Genomic DNA, 27,474 nt, shown 5'->3' with positions numbered 1-27,474 from the left:
GTCCTCCACTGTCCATCCGTCCTCCACTGTCCATGTGTCCTCCACTGTCCATGTGTCCTCCACTGTCCATCCGTCCTCCACTGTCCATCCGTCCTCCACTGTCCCTCCGTCCTCCACTGTCCATGTGTCCTCCACTGTCCATGTGTCCTCCACTGTCCATCCGTCCTCCACTGTCCATGTGTCCTCCACTGTCCATCCGTCCTCCACTGTCCCTCCGTCCTCCACTGTCCCTCCGTCCTCCACTGTCCATGTGTCCTCCACTGTCCATCCGTCCTCCACTGTCCCTCCGTCCTCCACTGTCCCTCCGTCCTCCACTGTCCATGTGTCCTCCACTGTCCATGTGTCCTCCACTGTCCATCCGTCCTCCACTGTCCATCCGTCCTCCACTGTCCCTCCGTCCTCCACTGTCCATGTGTCCTCCACTGTCCATCCGTCCTCCACTGTCCCTCCGTCCTCCACTGTCCATGTGTCCTCCACTGTCCATGTGTCCTCCACTGTCCATGTGTCCTCCACTGTCCATCCGTCCTCCACTGTCCATCCGTCCTCCACTGTCCCTCCGTCCTCCACTGTCCATGTGTCCTCCACTGTCCCTCCGTCCTCCACTGTCCCTCCGTCCTCCACTGTCCATGTGTCCTCCACTGTCCATGTGTCCTCCACTGTCCATCCGTCCTCCACTGTCCCTCCGTCCTCCACTGTCCCTCCGTCCTCCACTGTCCATCCGTCCTCCACTGTCCCTCCGTCCTCCACTGTCCATCCGTCCTCCACTGTCCATCCGTCCTCCACTGTTCCTCCGTCCTCCACTGTCCCTCCGTCCTCCACTGTCCATGTGTCCTCCACTGTCCATCCGTCCTCCACTGTCCCTCCGTCCTCCACTGTCCATCCGTCCTCCACTGTCCCTCCGTCCTCCACTGTCCATCCGTCCTCCACTGTCCATCTGTCCTCCACTGTCCGTCTGTCCAGGTTGCAGACATACCATTCTCTCTCACCTTTTCCATGCCAGTGTCTGCAGACGCAGACCCAGACCCAGAGCAGCTCAGATCCTCAGGCCCTGGCCTTCTGGCCAGGACCACGCTGCATCTTTTTCTGGTTCTTAAGACTGGGTCTTTGTATTCCTGCTGGCCTGAAACTTGCTATGTAGATCTCAAACTTGGGGTGCTCCTCCTGCTTTTGCATCCTCAGTGCCAGGATCATAGGTGAGCACCACCATGCCCAGTCGTGTTGACATTACCTAGTCTGAAGAGCTCTGGCATGTTAGTCAGGACTGGAGGACCTGCTTACCCCTCTCCGTGTCCATTCTTAGTTCTCTACCGAGGAACATTCCAGTAAAAAGAAATTAGGGTGCACGAGATACCAGTGTGAGAGAATATCCCAGTTCACAAACATTATAAACATCTCACCCCCAGCCATCCCCAAGACGGCTTTCTCTGCGTAAGCCTGGTTGTCCTGAAACCTGCTCTGTAGGTCAGCCTTGCATTCAGCTCAGATCCACCTGCCTCTGCCTCCCAAGCACTGGGATTAAAAGCCTGCACCACCACCATCTGGCTCTTACTAATAAACTGTTTTCTTTCTCTCTTCCTCTCTTTCTGTATTTCTTTATCTGAGACAGATTCTCGTATAGCCAAAGCTGGCTTGAAGCTCACTATGTAGCTTGAACTCATGATCCTCCTGTCTCCTCCTTCCAAGAGCTGGAATTACACCAGTCTGCTTTCCACAGGGCCAGGCATGCAGCCTAGTGGGGAGAGGACTTGCCTAGCGTCCATGCCTCCCTGGCTTTGACCCCCAGAGCTGCAGAGGAAAGATGCTGTCTGAAATGAGGGTGTCAGTTCTGCGGCTCAGTCCCTTCCTTTCCTGTGGTGTCAGTCTTCCGAGTGGTCACTGGAGCATCGTCCAGCTGTGGGGGACGGGGTGTCTTCTGTCCTCTTCACAGCTGTTTGACTGGTTTTGTTGTATTTCAGTTTGGTTTTTGAGGCAGGGTCACACTGTGTGGCCCAGCTTGGCGTGACTCTCTCTCTAACCTCCTGTCTCTGCCTCCCAAAAGCTGGGATCACAGGCCTGTGCCCTACATCCAACTCCTGATTGGGTTTGAAATCAGATTAAGAATGGCTCTTCTGCTAGCTGATGGTGGTGCATGCCTTTAAGTCCAGCACTTGGAAGGCAGAGGCAGGAGGATCTCTGTGAGTTTGCCACCAGCCTGGTCTACAGAGCAAGTTCCAGGACAGGCTTCAAAGCTACAGAGAAACCCTGTCATGAAAAATCAAGAGAGAGAGAGAGAGACAGACAGAGACAGAGAGACAGAGACTCTTCCAAGCTAGGCTCCGGTGATACACACCTTTTAATCCCAGCACACGGGAGGCAGAGACAGGCTGATCTCCATAAGTTTGAGGCTAGCTTGGTCTACAGAGTGAGTTCCAGGACAGCCAGGACCACACAGAGAAACCCTACCTTGAAAAACCAAAAAGAAAAAGAAAAACAAGGGGAGGGGGCTGGAGAGATGTCTCAGAGGTTAAGAGCACTGACTGCTCTTCCAGGTGTCCTGAGATCAATTCCCAGCAACTACCTGGTGGCTCACAACCATCTGTAATGAATCTGGTTCCCCCTTCTGGCGTGCAGGGTTACGTTCAAGAAGAACACTGTATACATAATGAATAAATAAATCTTTAAAAAAGAAAAAAAGGCAGCTCCTCTGAAGGGCTTGGAGGCATCCTAGAACCTTTCTTTCCATATAGGCAGCTCCATTTTTGCCTCATTTATGGTTGTGTTGACGTTACACTTCAACAGTTCACCTCTGGCTGTCAAGAATTTCATGACCGGGGAACTGAGCAGGGCTTTTGTCCCAGGCAGGTGGATCTTGTGCCAACTTCCTTGGGAAGTTCCTCTGAGGCCGATCTGGGACAAAGGCAGACAGATAATCAGACAGACAGACAACAGAGTGGCTGGTGGCGTCCTGGCAGACGGAGCTAGCCACATTGCTCTTTCTCGTCCTCTGACAGGTGGGGTTTTTTGGTTACGTCAGCTTCACCGATGCCACTGCAGGCAACGTGCTGATCCACTTCCCCTCCAACCTGGTGACAGAGATGATCCGAGTGGGCTTCATGATGTCTGTGGCCGTGGGCTTCCCCATGATGATCCTGCCATGCAGACAGGCCCTGAACACACTTCTGTTTGAGCAGCAGGTATGAGCTTTCATTCCCTTGGGCTAACGCTGTTTCCATGACAGTGGCAGGTGGAGCTTTTCCTAGTTATCAGTAAACTTTTATTTGTGTGTGTATGTATGTGTGTGTGTGTGTGTGAGAAAGAGAGAGAGAGAGAGAGAGAGAGAACATCATTTAGAAGTTGATTCTCTCCTGTTGTGGGTCTAGAGGTTGAACCCAGAGTCTGGTTTGTGTGGCAAGTGCTCTTACCTGCTGGGCCGTCTTGCTGACCAATGAAGTGAAATGAGGTCTCGGGTTATGAGAGGAGTCTGCTAGTTTTCCAGGCTGGCCTTGAGCTCAGGGTTCTCCTCTCTCTCCTAGCACCACCTTCTGAGTGCTAGGATCACAGGTGTGTCCTCCTCGCCCCGGGGTTTTTGTTTGTTTGTAATTTAAATTTTTTCTTTATTTAGTGTGGTAGTGGGGCTCACAGGCCTTGGTGTGTGAATGGGGGTCAGAGGGAACTGGCGGGATACAGTTCTTTCCCATCACCAAACTCAGGTTGTCAGGCTTGGTACCAAGTGCTTTTACCTGCTGAGCCTTTCTTGCCGACCCCAGCAGGAAGCTTTCTCCTTCCTTCCTTCCTTCCTTCCTTCCTTCCTTCCTTCCTTCCTTCCTTCCTTCCTTCCTTCCTTCCTTCCTTCCTTCCTTCCTTCCTTTCTTTCCTTGTTGCTAAGGATTGAGCCTAAGGTCTTGTCTATGCTCAAACACTCACTGCTCTTGAGCTGTGTGTATTCCCTGACCAGGCATGGCTTGATTAGCCTTGGTAAAAGGAGCACAGAGGAGTGCCCTTTGGGCCATGCCGGCTATGTAGGCAGCTCAGTTCATCTCTGGCCTAGCAACCTCAAGTCAGAGAGACCCTGAGACATGAGGACCGCTGTGGAACAGTCCTGGGGAGGACATAGCAGGGTCACAAATCCCCTGGCTGACGTTGATGACAACTGGTGTCACGGGATGGGCTTGTGCTGCGTCTGTACTTTGTAGTGACTTCTGTGCGGTGTGTTGGTAGAGCCCTTGTACAGTGTGTGTGTGCGTGCACGCGTGTGTATGTGTGTGCCCTTCACAGGAAACTTTTAAAAATAATTTCTTTTTTTGTGTGTTTGTGTGAAGATACAAAATGTCCTGTAACTGGAGCGATGTGCTGTCTGTCCTGTGGGTGCTGGGAATTGAACCCAGGTCCTCTGGAAGAGTAGCCAGTGCCCTTAACCACTGAGCCATCTCTCCAGCCCCCACAAGGAGCTTTCAGATTACAGGGATTGAAATTCAAAGGCTCTGGTCCTTGCTTGCTATTGCCCATCTCAGCTTTCCACCCCTGTTCACAGGGCACCCTTCCCTGAATTCAGTAAGGTGGCCTCATGGGCTGGCCTGCTTCCTGTGATGACGTCTTTTACTCCAGTGTGTGACATCTTAGCACCTGGCTTGTCTGATCAACCAGGACTCCTGGTGGCCACAAATACAAGGTCCCTCAAACACTTAGGGTCAGGGACGCAGTGTTGGTCCCAGAGTGTGGAGTCCAGTAGAAAGAGTGGTCAGGGACGCAGTGTTGGTCCCAGAGTGTGGAGTCCAGTAGAAAGAGTGGTCAGGGACGCAGTGTTGGTCCCAGAGTGTAGAGTCCAGTAGAAAGAGTGGTCAGGGACGCAGTGTTGGTCCCAGAGTGTAGAGTCCAGTAGAAAGAGTGGTCAGGGACGCAGTGTTGGTCCCAGAGTGTGGAGTCCAGTAGAAAGAGTGGTCAGGGACGCAGTGTTGGTCCCAGAGTGTGGAGTCCAGTAGAAAGAGTGGCACAGCTGGCACAGTGCTCCCGGTCTGCTCCAGCCATGGCAGCACTGTTGTTTGTGCCCCTTCCTACAGATCTGCTGCTGGTGACGGGCAGAATGCCTCTCACAGGCAGTCTCTTGTCGGCCTCTGCCAGTGTTTATGTACCTGGATGCCGTGCAAAGGAAGATTTAGGATTTGCCCCTTGAGGGGTATTGTAGGGTTTCTATTGCTGTCAAAGGACTCCATGACCACAGCAACTTTTTTTTCTTTTTTCTTATGGTTTTTCACGACAAGGTTTCTTTGTGAAACAGTCTTGGCTATCCTGGAACTCACTTTGTAGACCAGGCTGGCCTCAAACTCACAGAGATCCACCTGCCTCTGCCTCCTGGGTGCTTGAATTAAAGGCGTGCGCCACCATTGCCCGGCCACACCGACTCTCATAAAGGAAAACATTTAATTGAGGTGGTGACTTGTGGTTCCAAAGGTTCAGTCCATTATCATCATGGTGCGGAACATGGCAGTAACCAGGCAGACATGGTGCTGGCTACATCTTAATCAGAATGCAGCAAGAAGTGGTCTGAGACACTGGACAACATCTTGAACATAGGAAATCTCAAAGCCCACCCCCACAGTGACACGAGGCTTCCAGCTAGGCCACACCTACTCCAACAAAGTCACACCTCCTAATAGTGCCACTCCCTGTGAGCTTATGGGGACCAGTTATATTCAAACTACCAGAAGGGGCAAAGGCTCACCCTTCTCTGCCCTGGTTCATGCTGTACCACTGCCACTTGTGGGGTGCTCAAACACCCCTCACTGCTTCATGTGAGCGTGGTGTGTGCGTGTGCTGCAGATTGAAGCACTGTTGGTGCTTTTTGCATAATGTCCCTCTCTTCTGCAAAGTGTCCCCTTCGCCCTCCGAGACAGGGTTTCTCTGTAGTTTTGGAGCTTGTCCTGGAACTAGCTCTTGTAGACCAGGCTGGCCTCGAACTTACAGAGATTCACCTGCCTCTGCTTCCCGAGTGCTGGGATTAAGGCATGAGCCACCACCACCGGGCTTCTGCAAAGGTTTTATTGTTGTGTTTTTGAGACAGTGTCTTAGTTTGTAACATTAGCTGGTCTGACCTTTACTAACTAGACCAAACTGGTCTTGAACTCACAGAGACCTGCCTGCCTCTGTTTCCCAAGTGCTAAAGATCAGTAATGGAACAAAGGGAAGTGTTAAGAAAGTTCACCACTTTCTTTGTGTGTTGTAGTGACTCAGGCCTTTAGTCCTAGCCCTTAGGAGTTAGAGGATCTCTGAGAGTTCAAGGTCAGCCTGGTCTATAGAGTGAATTCCAGGACAGCTAGGAATACACAGAGAAACCCTGTCTCAGAAAAACCACAAAGAGAGAGAGAGAGGAGAAAAAGAAAAAAGAAAAAGCGTTTACTCCCCGGCTTCTCCTTCACATGCATGTGCCCACTTCCCCATATCTGTGTCTGTTTACAGCGTCATTCTCCTTTCCCTTTGTTGTCAGTAGCTGTACTGGGGGCCTGTGTGTGTGTCCATGGAAACCACAGCATCTTTACCTGTTGTGTGTCCATGGAAACCACAGCATCTCTACCTGTTGTTCTTCCCCTCTTTAGATGCTCTCTTGCTGATGGTGTTTCTGCCTGTCTGCACACAGGTTCTCGCTTCCTCCTTTAGAGAATTTCTTGGTCACCTTCCATTGCTATGACTGGGATTCCTGGGCTATGGATAAGCTCATCCCTATTTAACGAAGGATCTAGCCACTGCGGTTCATCCTGCATCAATGTCTGTTATGAAAATAGACTGCTTTGGAATTCTAGTCCTGGAAGGTTCATTTTTCCTAACCCAGGAAAGATCATTATGGTCATCCCTTCCTGTGTGTCAGCTCACATGAGGTTCAGCGGCTCGATGGGGAGATACGTCTGTTGTCAGAGAGGGAACAGCACACAGCCGGTGCTGACAGAGCCGGGGTCTCAACCAGGCTGTGTGGGAGTCTGAGGCCATTACCTCTTGTGCTGCTACACCTGAGATGACTGTCCTGCACACTAGGTGTGGTGGGGTGCTGGGCTGTGCCACAGCAAATCCTCCTCCACTTTCCTCCTTCCTGAACTTCAGAATTGTTAAGTGCCCACCTTGGATCTGTTGGGAATGGTAATAGGTAAGCGAGCATATGTGCGTGAGTGCATGTATGTGCGCATGCGTGTATGTAGGGCTTCAACACGGACTCTGAAGCTGCACGCTGGTGATAAGCTGACTCACTCAGCAGGACTGTCCCTCTGGAGTTTACTCTGCTGTCCAGTTTGTGTGTCATTGCACTAAGAGAAACTATGAAAATGAAGAGCGTAATACTAACATTTCAAACCAAAGTTGTGAGATGTACTGCCCATGCCTGGAACAAAGCTTATGGCTTCTTGGCAGTCTGCAGGCTTCCTCCACTAAAGCTGCTCAGCCGGATCTGATTGTGCTGGAATACTCACCTGTCAGGTAGCTCCCGCTGGACCCGTGCGGAGATAGGCTTGCTCGGTAGAGCCCTGTGTGGTCATTTCCAAACTGGTTGTTTTTGCTTTCTTTCATGTAGCAGAAAGATGGAACCTTTGCTGCAGGGGGCTACATGCCCCCACTCCGGTTTAAAGTCCTCACCTTCTCAGTGGTGTTTGGAACCATGATCGGTGGGATCTTGATCCCCAATGGTAAGCCCTGCAGCCTCTCGCCCTGCTGCCTCTTGTCTGCCTTTGGTTTCCCTCTTTCTTCTTGTTGCATGGGGAGCCCAGGGATGTCCCTAGCCTATGCTTAGCATTTAGCTAAGATTACTCCAAAGTCTATGCCATTTTCTCTGGTGTGCTAAAAACTGCCTAGAAATTCAAGGTCATACCCATTCCTCTGTCACCAAACACAGGAGTAACGGCTTTAGCCAGCCAGCACGTCGTGCCCTTTGTCACACACCTTAGGACAAGGCACTAGGTTACTGCTGAGTGAAGACAGAGTGCGAGGCCCTGTGGAGCCAGCTTCTGATTTTGGTTGGAAATGCCCTGTGCTTGGCCTTTTATTTATTTGTTTATCTCTCTGTCTACTTATTTACTATTTTTTTTTTTTTGAGTCAGGGTTTCTCTGTGTAACCCTGGCTATCCTAGAACTCACTATGTAGACCAGGCTGGCCTCGAACTCGGAGATCTGTCTGCCTCTGCATCACTGCCCTGTTTTTGATGGTTTAAAGATGGGCTGTCAGAATTTCCCAGGCTGCTCTGCTCTGCTCTGACCAATCTTAGTGTATGAGGAGGAGGAGAAACGTGGAGGTGGTAGTGGACCCCGTGGGTACCGTGGATGTCTGCTCACGGGCTCTCAGGCAGCCTTCACAGTGGCCCTGTCCACCCGTATGCCCGGTGAGCACCATTGCCCTCCCAGTCACACCTTGCTGTCTGTTCATTTGCAGTGGAAACCATCCTCGGCTTCACAGGGGCGACCATGGGGAGTCTCATCTGCTTCATCTGCCCAGCTCTGATCTATAAGAAAGCCCACAAGAATGCCCCCTCAGCCCAGGTGAGTGTGACCCTCCCTCAGCCGTGTGCACCTGTGCCTTGGATGCAGGTGAATGTTGACCACACGGCCTGGCCCCTGGCCGTCAGTCTAGTCAGGGAGAGGTCCTTGAACACAGTCACCACCCGGGATCTTTAGACAGGTTCCTCCCCTCATTTTCAGTGTTTTATTACCAAAAGATACTTGGTCAAAGAGATGCGGGAAATGGGCCAGACAGGTGACTCAGTCTCTGCCCCGTGTGTATCAGGGCTTTCCCCAGAGGGGACGATTACTCTTCCTTACCTATCACAGGACACTTAACGTGTGTTCATGCTGTGACTATCCGCCCGCCCCTAGACCGTCTCCCACAGCGAGCACCACTGCTAGATTAGCAGCTGTCCCAGGACGACAGTGTATGTGCACACGTGTGGGCATGCTCCAGCGTTTTTGTTTGTTTTTAGTAATGCAGCTTCCTGCTGTCTTTGCTCAGCACCCATAGCCGCTTGCTGCTCAACCGCAGGTGTGAACGTCCGTGCCGCCTTCTATTGTAGCTGATTCCCAGGAGCTCCCTATAGGGAAATTCCATAGCCTAGTCTCCCACAGCCCTCCAGCCCGCTGCTGCTACAGTGCGCAGGTGTTTCCACACACGAGACTGCGTCTACAGAAAGTATTCCAGAAATGAGACTCCTTTTGCCCTGTGCCTGGTGAGGTCACAGCTCCACAGTGTGTCTGTCACCATGTCTACATTGTCCTCTGCACTTTTGGCTTCCCTGAATGAGTGGAAATGTTGTTTCGTGGGCACAAATGCCGCATATGTTTTTTCTCTTTGTACTGCCTGTGTTTTGCTTCCTTTTCAGGGGAGTGTTGAATGTTTCCTTAGTGGTGCATAGTCATAGTGCTTACGTGTGTGCCGCTTGACAGTTCACACCTGTTTGTAACTCCTGTTCCAGGGACTGACACGCTCACATAGACATGCATGTAGGCAAAAGTACCAAAGAAATAAAATAAAGACAAATTATTTATTTAAAAAGGAAGAAATAAAGTGTGGGCTTGGACAGTGGTTTAGCGGGTAAAGCACTTGTACAAGTCTGAGGCCTGGAGCTCAGATTCCCAGAACCCCTGTAAAATCTGGGTGGGGTGGGCAGCTGCAATCCCAGCACTCAGAAGGCAGAGTCGGTATCCCAGGAGCACGCCAGGCGCTAGAGTAGTTGATCAGAGAGCCCCAGGCTCAGTGAGAGAGACCCTGTGTCAGTAAACAGAGAACGGTTGATGAAGACCACATATACGAACACGGAAGAAATGTACATGTGTGTAGAAAAGCATAGTTCTTACATGTAGCTTGATGTATCTTTGCAGTGTGACCCTAGCCAAAACCATCCAGGCAAGCTGAATATCCTGCCTCCCCCAAAGCTCCCTGTGAGCCCCTCTCATCATCTCACCCGCATCTCACAGATGACTGTTGTCTCTTCTGGAGGCTCCAGCCTGAGGCAGTGGCGTCTCGTGCCTGTGCTGTGTGGTGGTCAGAGCCACTGCAGGAGGCCTTGTGCTTGCTCACTCTCTCACCGCGTTCACCCCCTGGAAACCGCTGGTAGGATGATAGTCTAGAGAAGGGAGCATTTGGAAATGGCCACAGCTGTGTCTGGGTAGTCAGTCCAGCAGTGGCCGATCCAGGGAGAGCCAGGAACCTGGTAGTTGTTCAGTCCCCAAGGATGGCTGTCTCTGTGGTCCCAGTTTGGTGCTGGAGGCCTGGAGGGTCCTGGGAGAGCTGCTGGTCTGCAGTCTTCAATGGAAGCCCAAACACTAAGAAAAATGAACTTACCATCAGGGTGAGGGCCACCGGAGGGTGTGGCACAGATTAGGGCGGGTCTTCTGCTTCAAATCTGATTAAGACAGTCCTACACAGGAGTGCACCAGTTTGAATTTCAGTCGATTCCAGACGCAGGCAAACTGACAACCAGATCGACCTCACACCCACCCACTGTCGTGTGACACGTCATATGTAGTCAGACTCTAATGCTTGGCTGCTCCCTTGGGCGCCATGGGTGAGCAGCTCTGTCACTCTGTACTTTCCAGAAGGTACCTGAGTCCTGTGGTGTCATAGTTAGCTTTTGTAGATTCTGCAGTGGTTTGGGGTTCCAGCAGTGGTGCCTGTAGTTATAGCATTAAGAGTGACCCCAATTCCACATGTACCATTGTCCCCTTTAGAAGTTGCCGGTGGTGGCGCACACCATCAACCCCAGCATTCGGGAGGCAGATGAAAGTGGATCTCAGTGAGTTCGAGGCCAGCCTGGTCTACAGAGCAAGTTCCAGGACAGCCAGACCTGTTACACAGAGAAACCCTGTCTTCAAAAACAAAAACGGACCATCTATTTTCCCCTTAATTCCACTTATGTATTTTGTCTGCCTGAGTGTGTTTGCTCGCATGGGAGGCTGGAGGATTTGTGGAGCTGTCTGTCTCCTTCCGCTCTTTGAGGGTCAGAGTTCAACTCAATTGTCAGGCTTTGCACCTTTGTGCGGTGAGCCATCTCGCTGGCTCCATTTAAGTTTTTAAAATTTATTATTGTTTAATATGTACGTATGGGCGTGCCTAATGTACATGGAAGCCAGAAGGTGTCAGATTCCCTGGAACTGGAGATAGAGACGATTGTGAGCCTCCATGAGGATGTTGGGAACTGAACCTTTGTGTCCCTAAACTACTGGGCTTTTTAAAAACTTATACATATAGTTTATTTCATTTTATGTGCATTGATGTTTTGTCTGCGTGTATGTCTGTGTGAGGGTGTCAGATCTTAGAGTTACAAGCAGTTGTGAGCTGTTGTGTGGGTGCTGGGAATTGAACCCCGGGCCCTCTGGAATAATAGCCAGTGCTCTAACCACTGAGCTATCCCAGCCCCCCTACTGAGTCATCTCGATGGCACCATCTCATTTTGTAGCCTGGGTGCTGGGTTACAGGGTTAGTTTACTTCACCTGGCATTGGACATCTTTTGGTGACAAAAGTTGTGAATTTCAGCCGGGCGATGGTGGCGCACGCCTTTAATCCCAGCACTCGGGAGGCAGAGGCAGGCAGATCTCTGTGAGTTCGAGACCAGCCTGGTCTACAGAGTAGTTCCAGGACGGGCTCCAAAGCCACAGAGAAACCCTGTCTCGAAAAACCAAAAAAAAAAAAAAAAAAAAAAAAAAGTTGTGAATTTCACTTTGGCCCAGTTTATTGACTTTTTTCCCCTTTGGTGCTTTTTTGGTTCTATTTAAGAAAAGTAGGAATATCTGCTTACCCTAAATTCTAAAGATCTATTCTGGTGGCTTTTATCTTTCACCCCACTTGGGATCAGTTTAAGTGAGGCAGGACTCATGTGGCTGTCCAGTTGATCCTCTCTGTCCCCTGCTGTGTCCTTCTCCGCCCCTGTTGTCTGAGACTCTTGGGGACGCCTGTGTTCACTGGTGTGCTGGTCCCCCATACCAGTTCTGCCTGCTTCATGTTCTGAGCCTTTGTGCTCCCCCCATGACTGGTGGGGGGAGGTATACCACCCCATCCCTTCAAGGTCTTCCTTCTCATCTGTGCTCCTCTGCATGCTTGGCCAGCTCCTGCAATGGCCTTTGGTTCTTCCAGAATAATTGCTGACATTTTTATTGGGGTTGCATCAAGACTAGATCGAAGATGTGACATCATCCTTCAGCTTACAGTATTTTTAAAGATTTATTTTAAGTTATGTGCATATATGTGAGTTTGTGTGTGTGTTGAGCAGAGGGCGAGCAAAGGCCAGAGACATTGTTTCCCCTGGAGCTGGGGTCACAGGCTGTTGTGAGCTGTCTGTCGTGGGTGCCGGGGACAGAACTCAGGCCTCTGAGAGCAGTGTGCGCTGTAACTGCTGAGCCGCCTTCTCACAGTGTTTTCTGATTCCCGCTCATTTCCTCTTGCCCACAGCCTCTTAGACTTCTCATCATTGCGACAGATGCCTCAGAGAGCAGCTTAGGAGGAGGGAGATATATTTTGTCTCACAGTCTCGGAGTTGGGCTGTGGCCCTCGGCCTCATCTTTAGGTACGAGTTACAGTTGTTACAGTGATGGCAGGGCGTGCCGGAAGCAGAGAGGGCAAGCGAGATAGAGGGGGAGGGGCACCACCTCCTGGTGTTTCCACCGCCTCCATAATGCCATCAATGTCTGTCAGCGGATCGCCTCATCCCCTGATAAAGGCAGAAAGCCTTTGTGAGCCTGTTGTCCTTCGTGGTCACCATCAGATTCCAAGCATTCAGCTCATGAACCTTTTGGGGGGATACTTCAAATACAAACCATAACAAGTCCTAGACATTTGGGGGTTTTTTAGGGCCTCTTAGAATGCACGTTGGAGAGTTTCGGTCCTTTACATGGGTTGAAGTGAGCTCTGTGGTCTGATATGTGGCCTACTCTGTGGATGCTTAGTCCTAAGGTCACACACTGAGGTCTTCAGTTTTGACATTTTGGTACTGATATTTTAAAAATCTTAGCTGGGCGGTGGTGGCGCACGCCTTTAATTTCAGCAGTTGAGAGGCAGAGGCAGGCGAATCTCTGTGAGTTCAAGGCCAGCCTGGTCTATATAGTGAGTTTCAGGACAGCCAGGGCTACACAGTGAAACCCTGTCTCCTAAAAGAAAAGAAATCTTATCAGTTATGAGAAATGTAAAATAATTCCTAATTGTAGATTTATTTCTCCTTGTAACTCTTCCAGTTTCTGCTTTCAGCCAGAAGCTGTTATTAGTTGTTCGGTGCCTATGAAGCATCCCTGTATCTGGGAACCCTTCCTCTGAGGCGGTGTCGTAGGTGCCTTAGTTCTGCTCTGCCCAGCTTAGCCTTCTCTGATTAAAGTGACTGTCATCAGGATCTAGAATCATCCATGAGACAAACCTGGGTGTGGCTAAACTGATGTGCGAAGAGCCACTCTTCCCTGCCGTCTGTAGGCTGGGGGTCTGCGACGGACGGGGTCTGGGGCCGACCGGGTCTAGGGTGGACTAGAGAAGATGAGTGAGCTAAGCATCAGGCCTCATCTCTCTGCTCCTGGTGCTGACACAGTGTGCCCAGTTGCCTCATGCTCCTGCCACCATGCTCTCTGCCGTGTTGGCCTACCCTCCATCTAGAGCCTCGACGAATCTTCTGTCATTAAGGGTTTTATCCAGTGCTTGTCCCAGTGACAGAAGAACAGCATAGGCCTCTGTGTCCCCTCCTCCTCATACTCTGATGTGCAGGGGCGGACGTGTGAGGGCGAATGTTGGTACCCTGCCCACTGCCTACAGAGCCGAGGATGCTGACTGCCGGTGCAGTCACTGGTTTAGGCAAGAATTTCCATTTGCTTTCTTTGTTTTATTCTGTCTTTTGGGATTGAGTTTCTCTGTCATCACTCTGTAGACCAGACCACCTCTGTCTCCTGATTGCTGGGCTCAAAGGCAGCTCCAGCCACACCAGGTCATTATTCATCAGTGTGGGAGGTGGGGTGGAGTGTATATGTATGTGTGTGCTGTGTTTGCTAGTGTGTATGCCGGTCAAAGGTTGACTTCCGGCATCTTCTCCATCTTCCTCTACCTTTTCTCTTACGGAACCTGGACCTTGCTGTTTGGGGAAGACCAGCCAACCAGTGAGCCCCAGGATCGCAGTGCATGCCACCATGCTCAGTTTTTACAGTTTCCAAACCCAGCACACACTTTATCCACTGAGCCATTTCCCCTTTTGTGAGTGTATATATGTGTGTGTGCATGTTCACACTGTGTGTACATGTGTGTGTGTGGAGGCTAAGGTTGACATTGGGCGTCTTCCTCAGTCACTTCTACCTTATTTTTGAGATAGGTTCCCTCGCTGATTTGGGGATCCTGGCAGGTCGGAGAGCTTCAGGGATCCATATGTCTCTAGTCCCAGCATTGGAGGTGGAAGTGTGTGCCGCTGTCTCCAGCTTTCACCTCACTGCTGGAGTTAGAGCCCAGGTCCTCATGGTTGTGCAGCAAGCACTTCACCAGCTAAGCCTGCTCACAGCCCCCCGCGCTGTTACTGTTTCTGCTGTGGATGGATTCTCCTTGCAGCCCACACAGCCTTTTGATTTCAGTGGTGTGAAGTTCACACACTCAGCAGAAGCTGTGCTTGGAAGTTTGCTCTTCCGAAGCCAGTAATCTGCCATACCCTTGTGGCATTGTGTGAGGGGTCTTTCTTTGGACTGCCAGCTCCCAAATGATAACACAGAGACTTCTTATTTGTTAAGTGTGAAAGTATGAACGCTTGGCCTTAGCTTAGGCTTGTTCCCAACTAGCTCTTAGAAGTTAACTTAACCGTTTATATTAATCTTTGTTCTGCCACGTGGCTCGTTATCTCCTGCATACTGTACATCCCACTTCCTCCATGTCTGGATGGTGAATCCCCACCTCTCAGATTCTTCCCCCAAGTTCTTCTCTCTCCCCAGAAGTCTCCCCATCCTCTCCTGCCCAGCTATTGGCCGTTCAGCTCTTTAGTCAACAAATCAGAAGGCAAGGAAGGATAGAGATACATCTTCATGCAGCATGGTCACATATCCTACAATACCCCCCCCGCCCCCCCGCTCGAGACAGGGTTTCTCTATAGCTTTGGAGCCTGTTCTGAAATTCTCTCTGTAGATCAGATTGGCCTCGAACTCACAGAGATCCACCTGCCTCTGCCTCCTGAGTGCTGAGATCAAAGGTGTGCACCACCACTGCCCCACTCACCTCCCCCCTTTGATCTAAAATAAAAAGGAAAGCTCTTAACTCTAACACAGTAAAACTATACGCAATAAGAACAATTATCAGGTAAGAATTACATTCCCAATGTCCAGTCCATTTGTATGTGGCAGATTCAGAGAAAGTATTCTATTATATATCCTATCTTGGTGAGTCCAAAGTTTCGTACCATAATTTGTGTTACTAACCTAAAAATATGCTTTAGGTCATAAAACATTTTCTTAGATAAACACGCTTTTATATCTCTTAACCTTTATAAATTTTACATCTCTTTTGTGAGTTTCTTTTTTGAAGTTGGTAACAAAGAAAATGGTAAAACTATATCATCTTTAACCCCATCAGAGACCTGAGAAGGATATGATATCACCTGAATAAACAGGAAGTACAGAGCAGGCAACTTCTGAAAATGTAGAAATGTCAGAGACAGCTGGCTGTCTGACAGTCACCCAAGGTTCCTCTGCAATGTTGGGGCATCCATCTTCAGCCTACAAGCCTAGGATATCTGACAGACTGTTCTGTGAAGCAGGGATTTTGAAAGACTGGCCTACCTTGTCTTGGCAAAGCTTGACAGTCAACTTCCTTGTGTACTGCTTGTCCAGTTTGCGGTTGAGGCAAGGACGGTTTCTTGCCCAGTGGCTAGCTTTGCCATATTGAAAGCAAATTACATATGGAGGTCCTTTGATGCCCATCATCTTCTCTGGAGTAGATTGGTGCTGCCAGGAGCAGATGTGTCTCACTGTCATGAAAAGCCTTATGTTATTAAAACATTTTAAACCCACATTCTGTAGATCTCTGAAGTGTTTGAAGATTACCTCTCTAACTAAAAATATCTGTTTAACCTTGAACACATACCTAACTACAGGTTTGGTTGTCATAGATGACTAACTACTAACCTTTTTAAAAATAATTTATTTAAATTTATTCTGTGTACACTGGTGTGAAAGTGTTAGATCCCCCAGAACTGTAATTACACAGTTGTGAGCTGCCATGTGGGTGCTAGAAATTGAACCCAGGTCCTCTGGAAGAGCAGCCAGTGCTCTTAACCACTGACCCATCTCTCCAGCCCCCTAACCTTCATTTCCTAATTATCCCAAACAGTTTGTAATATGAGCTTTCAAGGACTAGAACTTTAGATTTCATTTTTAAATGAGCTGCATATGTACAATACCTTCAACAGGAGTAGATATATACAGTATGTTATAACAAGAATAACCTTAAATTTGTGCCAGTATACAGAAATCCATTACCAATGTAAAACATTTGAGACTAAGCCTGGTCTACAAGAGCTAGTTCCAGGACAGGCTCCAAAACCACAGAGAAACCCTGTCTTGAAAAACCAAAAAAAAAAAAAAAAAAAAAATTTGAGACTGGTAGCTGCTACCTTTTTATCCTACCATTTCTGTATTCCCCTTTCCTTTCTTTTCATCCTTCATCCCCATTTTTTTCTTTTGCATCCTCACACAGTGTGATCAAATACCCCACAACAGTATTGGGCAACAGTGGCTCAGCTCCCTCCTGGTCCACAACAGAGAAGTCAGTGACTCTCAAGACCAGGGTGGCATGATGGTTAGTGCTGTCAACTCGACAGCATCTGTAATCTCTCCTTCCCTCCCTCCCTCCCTCCCTCCCTCCCTCCCTCCCTCCCTCCCTCCCTCCCTCCCTCCTTCCCTCTCTCCCTCTCTCACACGCACGCACGCATGCATGCTTGTGAGGGATTCTTTCTCTTCAGTCCCAGTCTCCTTGTAGTAGTGGGCCAGGACCATCCTGGTCTTGGGTACTGGACTGCATGGAAGGGAGGAAGTGAACTTAACAAGAGCACTGCCCCAGGATGGGGTTGATCAGCTCCCTCAGGCTCCTGCCGCACACCTTGTTATGGTGGACCGTACCCGGGAACCACGCGTGAGTCGGGATAAACCCTCCCTCAGCTGCTCTAGTCAGGGCTTTTTATCACACCAACAGGAAGGAAACCGAAGCAGGTGGTCAGCCCAAGGTAGGCTGCTGTTCCAGCTTTACATAGTTTCGGGTGATGTTGGGTTCATCACAACATAACCCGTTGTAAATCTAGGAGCGGCTACCCTCAGTTCCGGTTGATGTTTCATTGCTGGTCCTTAGTCCTGTCTGCTGGCATGGTTAGTAGTTTTCAGTCATTGTGTTGAAGAAACCATGGAGGCTCTGAGTGGTGTGGCCTCTGGTGTGCCCGATGACAGCATGGTGGAGGTTGTACTCCCTTTGCTAGAACCTTGGCTGCAGATTGTTGGCCCTCACTTAGCTTTCATCTTGCAGCTGCCCTGTTCCCTATGTGCTCTGCGCGCTGCTGGCTCGTACCTCAGAAGAATGGCATACACAGGGCTGCACACTTGTGTGGGGTTGTTTCCTTCTTCAGGCTGCGGCTGCTGGAGCCCCCGCTCCCTGTTCTCAGTGCCAGCCTGGTGAGTCACTCTGGAGTCTAGACTGTGGACTGTGTTGTCTGGCGCTCCTCACTGAGTGTCCTGGACGCAAGTCTGGCCTCTTCTTGCATGTTTACCCGTGTTCCCTGGAGTTGTTTGCCCATGTCTTCAGCGGGCTGACCTTAGTATTTTTGTCTAGCATTGTAGTTAAATGGGAAAACCAGCGCGACACCGCCTTTCTGCTGTAGCAATTTGGTAGTGAGGTTGGGGAGATTAACCCATTGCCTGTCAGACTGCAAATGGTTTTCCTCAACTTTTTTAACCCCATCATGTGGTCTGGGGAAAATGGGGTGCGAGGGAATCCTAGTTAGACTTTCTAGGGGCTGAAGAGCCGGGGCAGCAGAAGAGGTTTGTGGCTTTTGCAGAGGACCCAGCACCTGCATGGTGGTTCACAACATCTGTATCCTTCCAACCCCACAGAGCATGGGGCATGGACTTGGTGCACATATGTGAAGGCAAAGCCCTTGTACATTAAAAATATAAAAATTAAAGAAAGACTTTCTCAGGGTGGGAAGGTAGTTCAATGTTTAAGAGTATTTATTTCTTGTTGGGCGGTAGTGGTGCACATATTTAATCCCAGCACTTGGGAGGCAGAGGCAGGCAAATGTGAGTTTGAGGCTAGTCTACAACTATAGAGTAAGTTTAAAAAAAAAAAAAAAAAAAAAAAAAGGTCTTTCCTTCTCTTCCAGTGGAACTGAGTCTGGCTCCCTGGTTCCCAGCACCCACATGATAGCTCACAGAGAGAACTTTGTGTCATCTGATACATTCTTGGAGAGCGGGGTTAGTTGGGACATTGTTGTTTCACCTGCACGCATGTCAGTTTGAGGATGCCATATCCCCTGGGAGTATAGTTACAGACAGTTGTGAGCTGCCATTGGGGTGCTGGGAATTGAATTTAGGTCCTCTGGAAGAGCAGCCTTCTCTCTGACCCTAGCAGGGACTTTAGATTGCTGGTTGGTCTCCTCTCTCTGTTGATTTTATCGCCGTGGCATCACAGACCTTGCTGCATTTTATTTTTAATATTCTGGGTTTTGAGATAGGATCTTATATACCGCAGGCTGGCCTCAAACTTTCTGTGTAACTAAAGATAACCGTGAGCTTCAGCTCTTCCTGCCTCGGTCTCCCAGGTGCGCACCATCGTGCCTGGTTTACACGGTGCCAGAGACTGAGCCTAGGGCGTCGTCGTGCATGCTGGACTTGATGCCCAAGTTGAGCCACGTCCTTAGCCGGCTTCCTGCATTTCCCTCTGTCATTTGTGGTCTAGCCCTGCCTCCTCCTCTCTGTTTTGAGATAGAGTTTTCCTGCGTAGCCCTGGCTGGCCTGGAGCTCACTCTGTAGACCAGGCTGGCCTCTGCCTCCTCAGTGCTGGGGTTAAAGGTGGTCGCCCCCATGCCTGGCTCTTTAACCCTAAGGTCTCCTCTTGCCTCGTTGTTCTTGTTAATAATGGTCTGGATGCTGTTGGATTTATTTTATGAATGAATATTTGTATCCACGAATCTAAGAGATCTAAGTCCCTTTTGTTTTCCTTCTCGTTGGTATTCCTGACTCTACGGAGGAGCTGAGGAGTGTGTGCCTGTGTGGCGGCTCTTCTGCAGTGCACATCGCAGCTTCCTGTGCAGCAGGTGGCCGCGGCTTTGATGACTCAGCTGTCAGCTCAGGTCTTCTGGACTTGGCTTCTGTGTGTGATCTGTTTTGTTGGCGTGCTGACTGGCTGTTTGTGTGCAGGGAAGCTGTGGATTTCCTGCTCACTTCATTGAGCCCCCCCTGGATCTCTTGGTGCACTTCCTTCTTTCCTGTCCCTACATTTCCATTTCTTTTGTCCATCCTGTCAGTGTGTGCCTGTTGTCATGGTGCCTGTGGCAGGAGCGGGCACTGTGGTGTTGTCCTTACCCAACTGGGCCTGCCTCAGTTGCCTGGCCTTTTGAGCTCATGTACAGGAATGAGCAAGCATGGCCATAGCTTGAGGTGCCACAGTTGTAAACACACTACATCATGCCAAGGCTTGATCTGTGCCTGTTTAACTATGTTTCTTAGGATTGTGAACGCTTGAACTACCTTCTGACTGAGGTAGCACACACAACCTCTACTCTTCTCAAACAGGCCGGCTAGGGCACGTAGTAGCTTCCATACTGTGAGGAACACGCTCTGGGAGTGTGACTGGGTCTGAGGCCCTTCTGGGAGCCAGGCCCTGTCCCGGGAACTCCAGCTGCTCCTGTAGAAAGGGCAAACTGGACCAGCGGCTCCACAGCTCAGCTGAGCTTTTGACTGGTCAAGGTTTGCTGTCTGCTTAGGGACCTCACAACAAGCCAGAAAAGGAATCCATGTCTGCTGGGCAGCTGGCGTGAAGATGGTGGAAGTAAGAATAATCAGAGAGCAGGACAGTGGGGGACAACAGAAATCCTGAATGAGGCTGGGTGGCCTTGTCCTCTTCTGCCATGAAACCAGCAGAGGGTGCCGGAGCCCCAGGGAAGCTTACAAGAGGAGTGGATTCCTCTCGTAGGGAAGGCCCTGCAGGGGAGCACCATGTGGGTGCCTGCGGCCCCTTGGGCGAGTGTGAGTGGTGCACACTGCACATAAAGCCGTGAGCTAGCCTTCTGTCCCACAGCCAGAGTGAGGCTGCCTGATCCTGGGGGCATAGACACCCACACTGTTGACTGGAGCCCGGTCTCGGCTGTATGTTCTGTCTCTGAACTTCTTTATCCTGAGTGAAAAAGTGTGTGCCCTGCCTGTCCACTTCTGGGGCTCTACTGTGTTAGGAGTCAGGGCCCCTTGTGGAGCCGCAGCTTCGGGTAACTGGGGGGAGGGGCTGTAGGATGTTTGTGGACCGCGGCCTTGGTCAGACCTCTTATTTCCCAAGCCTGAGTGAACTGTAGGGGGTGGATTTGTGTCTCTTCTGCTGGCCGGCTCTGGACTACATTAGGATGGATCGATGCCAGAACTGCCGTCAGCAGGGCGCTCTGAAATCAGATGTCTGGCACACCGGATCCTGCTTATCGACCGAGATCCCGCTTCCAAAGCGGCTCTTCCGCTGCAGGAAGCAGTCGCAGAGCGGGAGCTAGCCTGGCTCTGAGGCCATGCCAGTCTCTCCCTGCGCCTGCGGCTGCCCGGGATGGAGTCCCCTCCCTGACTTTCCAGTCTTCCTTGCAGCAGACAGGGCTGGACTCCAGGGCTGTCACCACTTCATCGCACATGGTCGGCAGTGAGGGGTACCGACCCTCAGCCTAGGATGGCTTCGGGAGAATCTGGACCCCTGGCCTCCCACACTGCCCCGGGAAGTTAGTTCCTGCTTGGCCGCGTTCACTAACGGACGCCTTGTGTCAGCGGCAGCGGCGAGTGCTGTCTCGGGTACGTTCTGCTCTGGCTGTGGCTCTAGCAGAAGTGTCACCGAGAGCTCCCGTAGGTGTTTGCTGATAGGTGCTGTCACCCCGGGTGAGAAGACAGCCTCTGTCTTTAGCCTTGTTCCCTCGGCTCTCTCAAGTTCTAGAGCTCTCTTGGGGTCTCACTGACAGTGGCGAGGCAGGCCTGGCCAGCAGTGGCCCACAGAGCCAGCAGCTGTGTATCAGGAGGAGGACAAGCCCAGCAAGGGAAGGCTGGAGACCATCAACGGGGCGTGTGTGTGTCCAGCATGCAGAGCCTGTTTCCCTGGACTCCAGAAACAGTTTGATGTGCATCCTGCTGGCCTGTGCTCTGGGCTACAGGAGCCAGCATCTGCTTTCAGAATGGAGCTGGGGTACGTTGAGGTAGGAGGTCCCTCAAGCACCAGGTGGAGCTGAGTCTGTTTTCTAGTCCCTAGATTGTGGTTGGAATATACTACACTGTGCCCTTTCCTGTACGGCCCCGGGGTAAGTTAACCAGAACTTGCTACTTACGGCCTCTCTCACTGTGCCAGTCTGGTCTGAGCTAGCTTGCCGACCTGTGCCCAGGAAGCGGAAGGCAAGTGGGGACTGGGGCCTCTTGTTAGCTCCACTCCGTCGCGGGAACTTTGTACTGTGAACTCATTTTCCAAGGCAGATCCTAATGGGGATCTTTCCTTTCGTTTTGTTCTCGAGACAGGGTTTCTCTGTGTAGTCCTGTCTGTCCTGGAACTGCTCTGTAGACCAGGCTGGCCTTGAACTCACAGAGATCCCCCTGCCTCTGCCCCACCTTTGATGGAGTTTTCCAGGAAGCTGTCTCCCAGCATCCGCAGAGTTAACGTTTCTTATTTTCTGGGTGATTTTATTTTTCTTCTTTTTGGTTAAGCTCAAAAAGCTGAAGGTTGAAATAAATCATTCAAAGTCACGGATGAAATGTTTTCTTTCCTTGTCGGTCTCCGTGGAACTGGTAAATGATAATCCCCATTGAAAATAACTGACATAAAATGACCAGCAGATGCTTTTATCTTTGGTTCAGAGCATTTAAGAGAGCCTACTTCACTGGGTCCGTAGAGGGCAGAGCACCAGGGCCTACCAGAGTCCCCTGGGCTCTGTTCCCATCAGGGATCTCTGATCCAGGATGCAGCAGCAGCCCGTTGTCTTCCAGCCCACTCTACGCCTCAAGGTCTTGCCTTGTCCACTGGTGGGTGGGAAGTGCATCTGGGGAGACGCGACTTTTCTTGTGGCTTCAGCGAAAGGTCATTTCTGCTGGAAGAAATATGGAATGCATTGAGCTGGGTTAGAAAGTGACCTGGGAGGCTGGCTCTGGTTCCTGCAAGAGTTCGTGCTGATATGGAGAAGGGCTTTCCGGGCCCGCAGACCATGATGGGAAGGAAGCTTCTCTAGACTCCTTCAGTGGTTGATTTAACTTCCATCCAGGTCCTGGCCTCTGTGTCCAGAGCCTGGTTTCTGTTCCCTGCCATGGCGGTGCTAGAGGACCGGAGCCTTGAAAACGAGGGTAGCCTCGATACAGGACAGCCCATGGGGGCACAGCCGGGGTCATCAGGGCTCTGATGAGTTTCCAAAGTCCATCTCTGTGACAGCCTCAGCGCCAGCCGCCCTTAGTTGTGCAAGCTTTCGCCACCGGCTCCTTAGGGAGCAGGTGCCTGTGGAAGCTGTGGCCGAACCTGTTTTAGTGTGCTGAGATTAGCCATCCCCATAAGCATTGTTCCCTGAGTCTTTCCTTCTTTGTGAGAAGGATTAGGATGCTGAATCTCAGGAAGCTGGGGTTGCACAGAGCTTAAGAAAAGAGTTTAGGATGTGATGGGGGCCTGGAGCCCTGAACCCAGGTACTGTAGGACATATGTGCTGACTTAAGGGGACACAGGTAAGAGAGCATCCCCACATGGTTCCTGACAGAAAGGTCAGGGCTTCCTAAAGAGCCCCACACATCTGTGAGGCACACCAGGCTCTGGCCTGCTGAGGTGTCTGCCTCTGCCTCCAGGGGATTAAAGGCGTGCGCCACCACCAGCCGACTTCTTTGGTGTTGATTTTATTTACTTATTTTTAAAGAGTAGGCCAGGACTGGAGAGGTAGCTCAGTGGTTAAAAAGTACTTGTTGCTCTTTCCCTAAAACTTGAGAGTGGTGGTGTTTTCTCCCCATGGACTCTGTCTTCTGTGATTGTACTGGATGGACTTGGGAACATCTCTCAGCTCTTTGGTGCTGACTCCTTCCTTCCTTCCTTCCTTCCTTCCTTCCTTCCTTCCTTCCTTCCTTCCTTCCTTCCTTCCTTCCTTCCTTCCTTCAACAGGGTTTCTCTGTGTAACCCTGGCTACCCTGGAACTTGCTCTGTAGACCAGGCTGGCCTTGAACTCAGAGAGATCCACCTGCCTCTGCCTCCAGAGTGTTGGGATTAAAGGTGTGTGCCACCACCGCCTGGCTTCTTTGGTGCTGATTTTATTTATTTACTTTTAAAGAGTAGGCTCAGTGGTTAAAAATGCCGCTGCTCTTAGCGAAGACCCAGGTTCCATTCCCTGGTGGCTCATAATTGCTTATAACTTGAGTCCAGAGCTACCTGGCACCTTCTTTTGTCTTCTGCAGGTACCAGGCATGCATGTGCTATACACACACGTGTAGGTATTCACACATGTGTGTACAAATAAATCTTTACAAGTCAGAAGCCATTTTTGAGTTTTGGCTCTTAGATATCAAAGCAGGGAACCAGTAAAGGCCCTGACTAGGCATGAGGCCACCTCGCTATTTCCTCTCACAGAATTGTGGAACCAGGAACCACTGCCTCTCAGGAAGCTTGAGGAGGGCAGGCCAAGTCAGAAATAGCAGCAGCTGCACCGGGGTCATCCCAGATGCCCAGTGGAGAGGGGCTTAGGTGGCGCCTGGGGCATGACGAGGGTCTGCAGTGCGGCAGAATCCATCGATTGTAGGCCCGTCAGGAGGAAAAGGCCCTAGGAAAGCCAGCAACATGATCACCCCACCTCGGGTGAGAGGTGAAGGTGTCTTACTGTTTGGTCCGGTAGGGTACCCCCCTCGCCAGCTCACATGTGTCCAGCTGTTATTGGCACTGCTGTGGGTAACATGATGACTGGATGTGCAGTCTGTGTAACCCAGATTCCCTGCACAGCGCTGCGCTGTGTGGGGTCCTGTGGGAGCATGCACCCAAGAAACAGTGCACAAGGGTGCCCAGAGGGTCTTGCTTCCCGTGCCACAGTAGTTGAGAAACTTGACCTCAGTCTGACCTTGTGGTGCACAACTAATCCTCACACTTAGGAGGGTGACACTGGAGGACTGTGAGTTTGACACCAGCCTGGAGTGTGTAGCAAACCCTGTGTCAGGAAAATAAAAAGAGAGCCCCACTCCTCTAGGAAGCTTCAGCCTCCCCAGCTTCCAGCTGGGTGCAGGGGCTGTCCTGACTTCCTGTCTTGGGGTCTGTGGTCCAGGGACTATCCTGATGTGGGAGTGATTTTTTTTTAATCTGTTGCTTTTATTGGTTAATTAATAAAGAAACTGCCTTGGCCCATTTGATAGGCCAACCCTTAGGTGGGCGGAGTAGACAGAACAGAATGCTGGGAGAAAGAAGCCGAGTCAGTCATTCGCCATGATTCTCCCACTCCAAACAGACGCAGGTTAAAATCTTTTCTGGTAAGCCAGCTCGTGGTGCTACACAGAATATTAGAAATGGGTTAGATCAATATGTAAGAGCTAGCCAATAAGAGGCTGGAACTAATGGGCCAGGCAGTGTTTAAAAGAATAGTTTCCATGTAATTATTTCGGGTATAAAGCTAGCCTTGCGGGCGGCCGGGTGCCAGGAACTTAGCCCGCCGCTCCTATTACAACACTGTCCTGACTCCCTGTCTTGGGGTCTCTGGTCCAGGTTGTGCTCTGGGTCGGCCTGGGCGTCCTGGTGGTCAGCACACTCACTACCCTGTCTGTGAGCGAAGAAACCCCTCTGGATCTGACCCAACAAGCCCAAAGTGGCCAGCGAGGAGATGCCGAGGGCGGGGTGAAAGTGGACGCGGCCCGGCTGTCAGGTACACACAGGCCCCACCCATGTCCCCTGAACTTTTCTCTGTGTGTATCCATGGCATGAACTCAGGATGCGGGTAGGTGGTGCTTTCCAAGAATCCCCTTAGTTTCTCTTCGAGGATTTTGCTTCCCTGTTGGTGACCTCTGTGCTGTGAGTGATGGAGCTAGTGGGAGGTTCTAGCCTTGGGCCCCACTAATTCCATTCCATGAGGGTTTGCTCTCGACATGGGAGCTGGCCAGTGTGCTGCCACCTCTGTGCAGGTGACATGGGGATGGCACAGAGCCAGCTTGGGTTCAGATCTCCGCACCTGGCCATCCTGGACGCTAAAAGGTATGTACATTTATGAGTGTTACCCACATTTTTTTTTTTTTTTGAGACTGTAAGTTTGAGCCAGTGTTGCCCTTGACAGGACCAGCTAGTATATCTCAGCTTCTTTGCTGTTTCATGGTTTACAGTCTTGGCAGAATCACGAGTTCATCACACGGTAGCAGGCTACCTCAGCACGAGTCTTGGTGAGGCTCCATCACCCCCATCTTTGGCCACTGGGGTACAGAATGTATACTTCAGAGTGTCACTCTCTGTGTGTCTGTTTGGGGTGCATCTGATGTACTCCCAGGCCTTCCCAGGTAACACAGGGCCAGCATTAGCTATTGGGCTGAGCCCCCTGCCTGCCTAGTAGCTGTGAGTGGCAGTAGCTCTGGGCATTGCGGTGGTTATTGTCTTGGATAACAGTAATCTTGGGCTTCTGTTTCTGGCAGTGGTGGGTGTCATACATTAGACTAAAGGTCAGTGAGGTTTGGGTCCAGATTTATGGAACATCTGTCTAGTTCTGGCTCTTGGGAGGCATGGGTAGAGAAAGACCCATCCTTCCTGGCAAAGTTGAGGCTGGTTAGTCACATGTCCTGAAGACAGTGCCTGTAGTGTGCAGAAGAGAAGGTCCTGTTGAGGACACTCTGACAATGTGATGCACTTGCTGGATGTTCCTGAGATCCTCAAGATTTCTGTCCTCTCTGCCATCGCCTTGGTGGCTGCCCAAGGCACTCTCCTGGGCCACCCTCTTCGTGCAGCCCTGGACTTGGAAGTAGCTGTGGATGCTCTCATCTGTCTTCTTGGATTGGCAAAGGCAGAGAAGAGTCCTCCTGTCCCAGATCCCGTGAATCAAGAGGCAAAGAAGCACACAAGGTCACTGAAGGACCCAGGTGGACAGCTGGGGTTCTCAGAGGTTGAAGATGGAATGCTGAGAAGCTACACGGTGTGGCAGTGGGTTTGGTAATCTGGACTGGGAGGAAGTCTGCTTGAGGAAGGAGGTGCGTGTGCATGCTCTCCCTGGCTAGTGGACAGTGCTTCCGGAAGAGCCGACCTGATGTCACCGACCATGCCACCGGGCAGAGAACAGGTGCTGGCATGGGAACAGCAACACGAGAGGAAGAGGCGAGTGGTGGTGAGGGTAGCGTCCTGAAGAGCCAAGGCGAACGTGGTGCCCCACTGGGGTGGTGGAGAGTTTCTCTTCAGTCCACACCCAGACTCCTGTGGCTGCCGCGCCGTGCAGCAGCTGTGTCTCATCTCCACAGCACGCATAGGCCGCTGCTCACCTGTGCTCTCCAAGGCCACATCTGGTTTCCATTTCTTCACGAGGCTATAACAACACACGTGGCTCCTCTCAGAACCACACGCCGTCTGTTTTTAGCTAGCTCTGTTTTCTAGCCACCCAGCCTCTCTTCACTGAGGGCGTGCCTCATTTGGCAGGGCTGGGGCTCCTCTGGCTGTCCTGTCAGCCGCACCATTGTGTTTACTGGTCTCTTTGATGTTGTGGGGTCACAGACAGTCTGCTTGCTCTGGTGAGAGCCCAGCATGTGCTGTGCCTGTGCTGTCCCCTGACAGGGCACACGTGACCATCAGGTGCAGCCTGGGGCCTTTGGTGAGCCTGACTGAGCCCATCTGAAAGCTCGAGGAGACAATTATCCATTTAAAAAGTCTAATTAGGGCATTTGTCTCTGTGCCTGACGATTCCCTAGACGGTCCTGGGATGGATTTGGATTTTGCGGTGCCCCAGCTCCTTCTCTGGGCGCCACTGCATCCTGTTGTTCCCTTTCTTGCCCACCCACCGTGTGCACCGTGGGGCAGCAACACCCAGGCCTACACCCCAGTCCCCTTCCTCCCCAGCATGGAAGCAGCACTGGTTAGCCGAAAGGAGAAGTTAGGGGGACATGCTGTGCAAGCATGGGGTGACTTCAGGAGTCCTCCAATGGGTAGACCTTTCCTCTGTCTTCTTGCTATCACCCCCTTTCTGGGACCTTCCGTGCTTTCTGTGTCTGCCTGCCTTGGCAACTCTTTGATAGTGTCTGGGAGAGTCCTGTTGCTATGGTCTCTCCTTGGCTGACCCCTTGACGGGCTCCTGTCACTTCTGCCTTGTGCCTTGATGAGATTTTAAAAGTTCTTTGTGTCATGTGACCCTTGCTCT

At 51.0% G+C, this 27,474-nt stretch overlaps 1 protein-coding gene across 5 annotated transcripts in view; it reads left to right on the top strand.

Moving 5' to 3' along the window:
* The window catches only part of Slc38a10 (solute carrier family 38 member 10), a 55,480-nt gene that overhangs the window by 18,841 nt on the left and 9,165 nt on the right, over nt 1-27,474 (top strand). For 4 of the 5 annotated variants that reach the window (XM_057773742.1, XM_057773741.1, XM_057773740.1 and 1 more), the window contains exons 8-11: nt 2,991-3,173; nt 7,532-7,643; nt 8,384-8,490; nt 24,861-25,017. In XM_057773742.1, the coding sequence (XP_057629725.1) occupies nt 2,991-3,173; nt 7,532-7,643; nt 8,384-8,490; nt 24,861-25,017 (559 nt within the window). Of the gene's footprint in view, nt 1-2,990; nt 3,174-7,531; nt 7,644-8,383; nt 8,491-17,456; nt 18,135-24,860; nt 25,018-27,474 lie in introns of those variants that run through there. The other variant, XM_057773743.1, reaches the window with a different exon arrangement.

This window comes from Chionomys nivalis, chromosome 7, assembly GCF_950005125.1.
Source record: "Chionomys nivalis chromosome 7, mChiNiv1.1, whole genome shotgun sequence".
Classification (NCBI taxonomy): domain Eukaryota; kingdom Metazoa; phylum Chordata; class Mammalia; order Rodentia; family Cricetidae; genus Chionomys; species Chionomys nivalis.
Note: the sequence above shows the minus strand (reverse complement) of the source record. Positions and strands in the feature narration are given on the sequence as shown.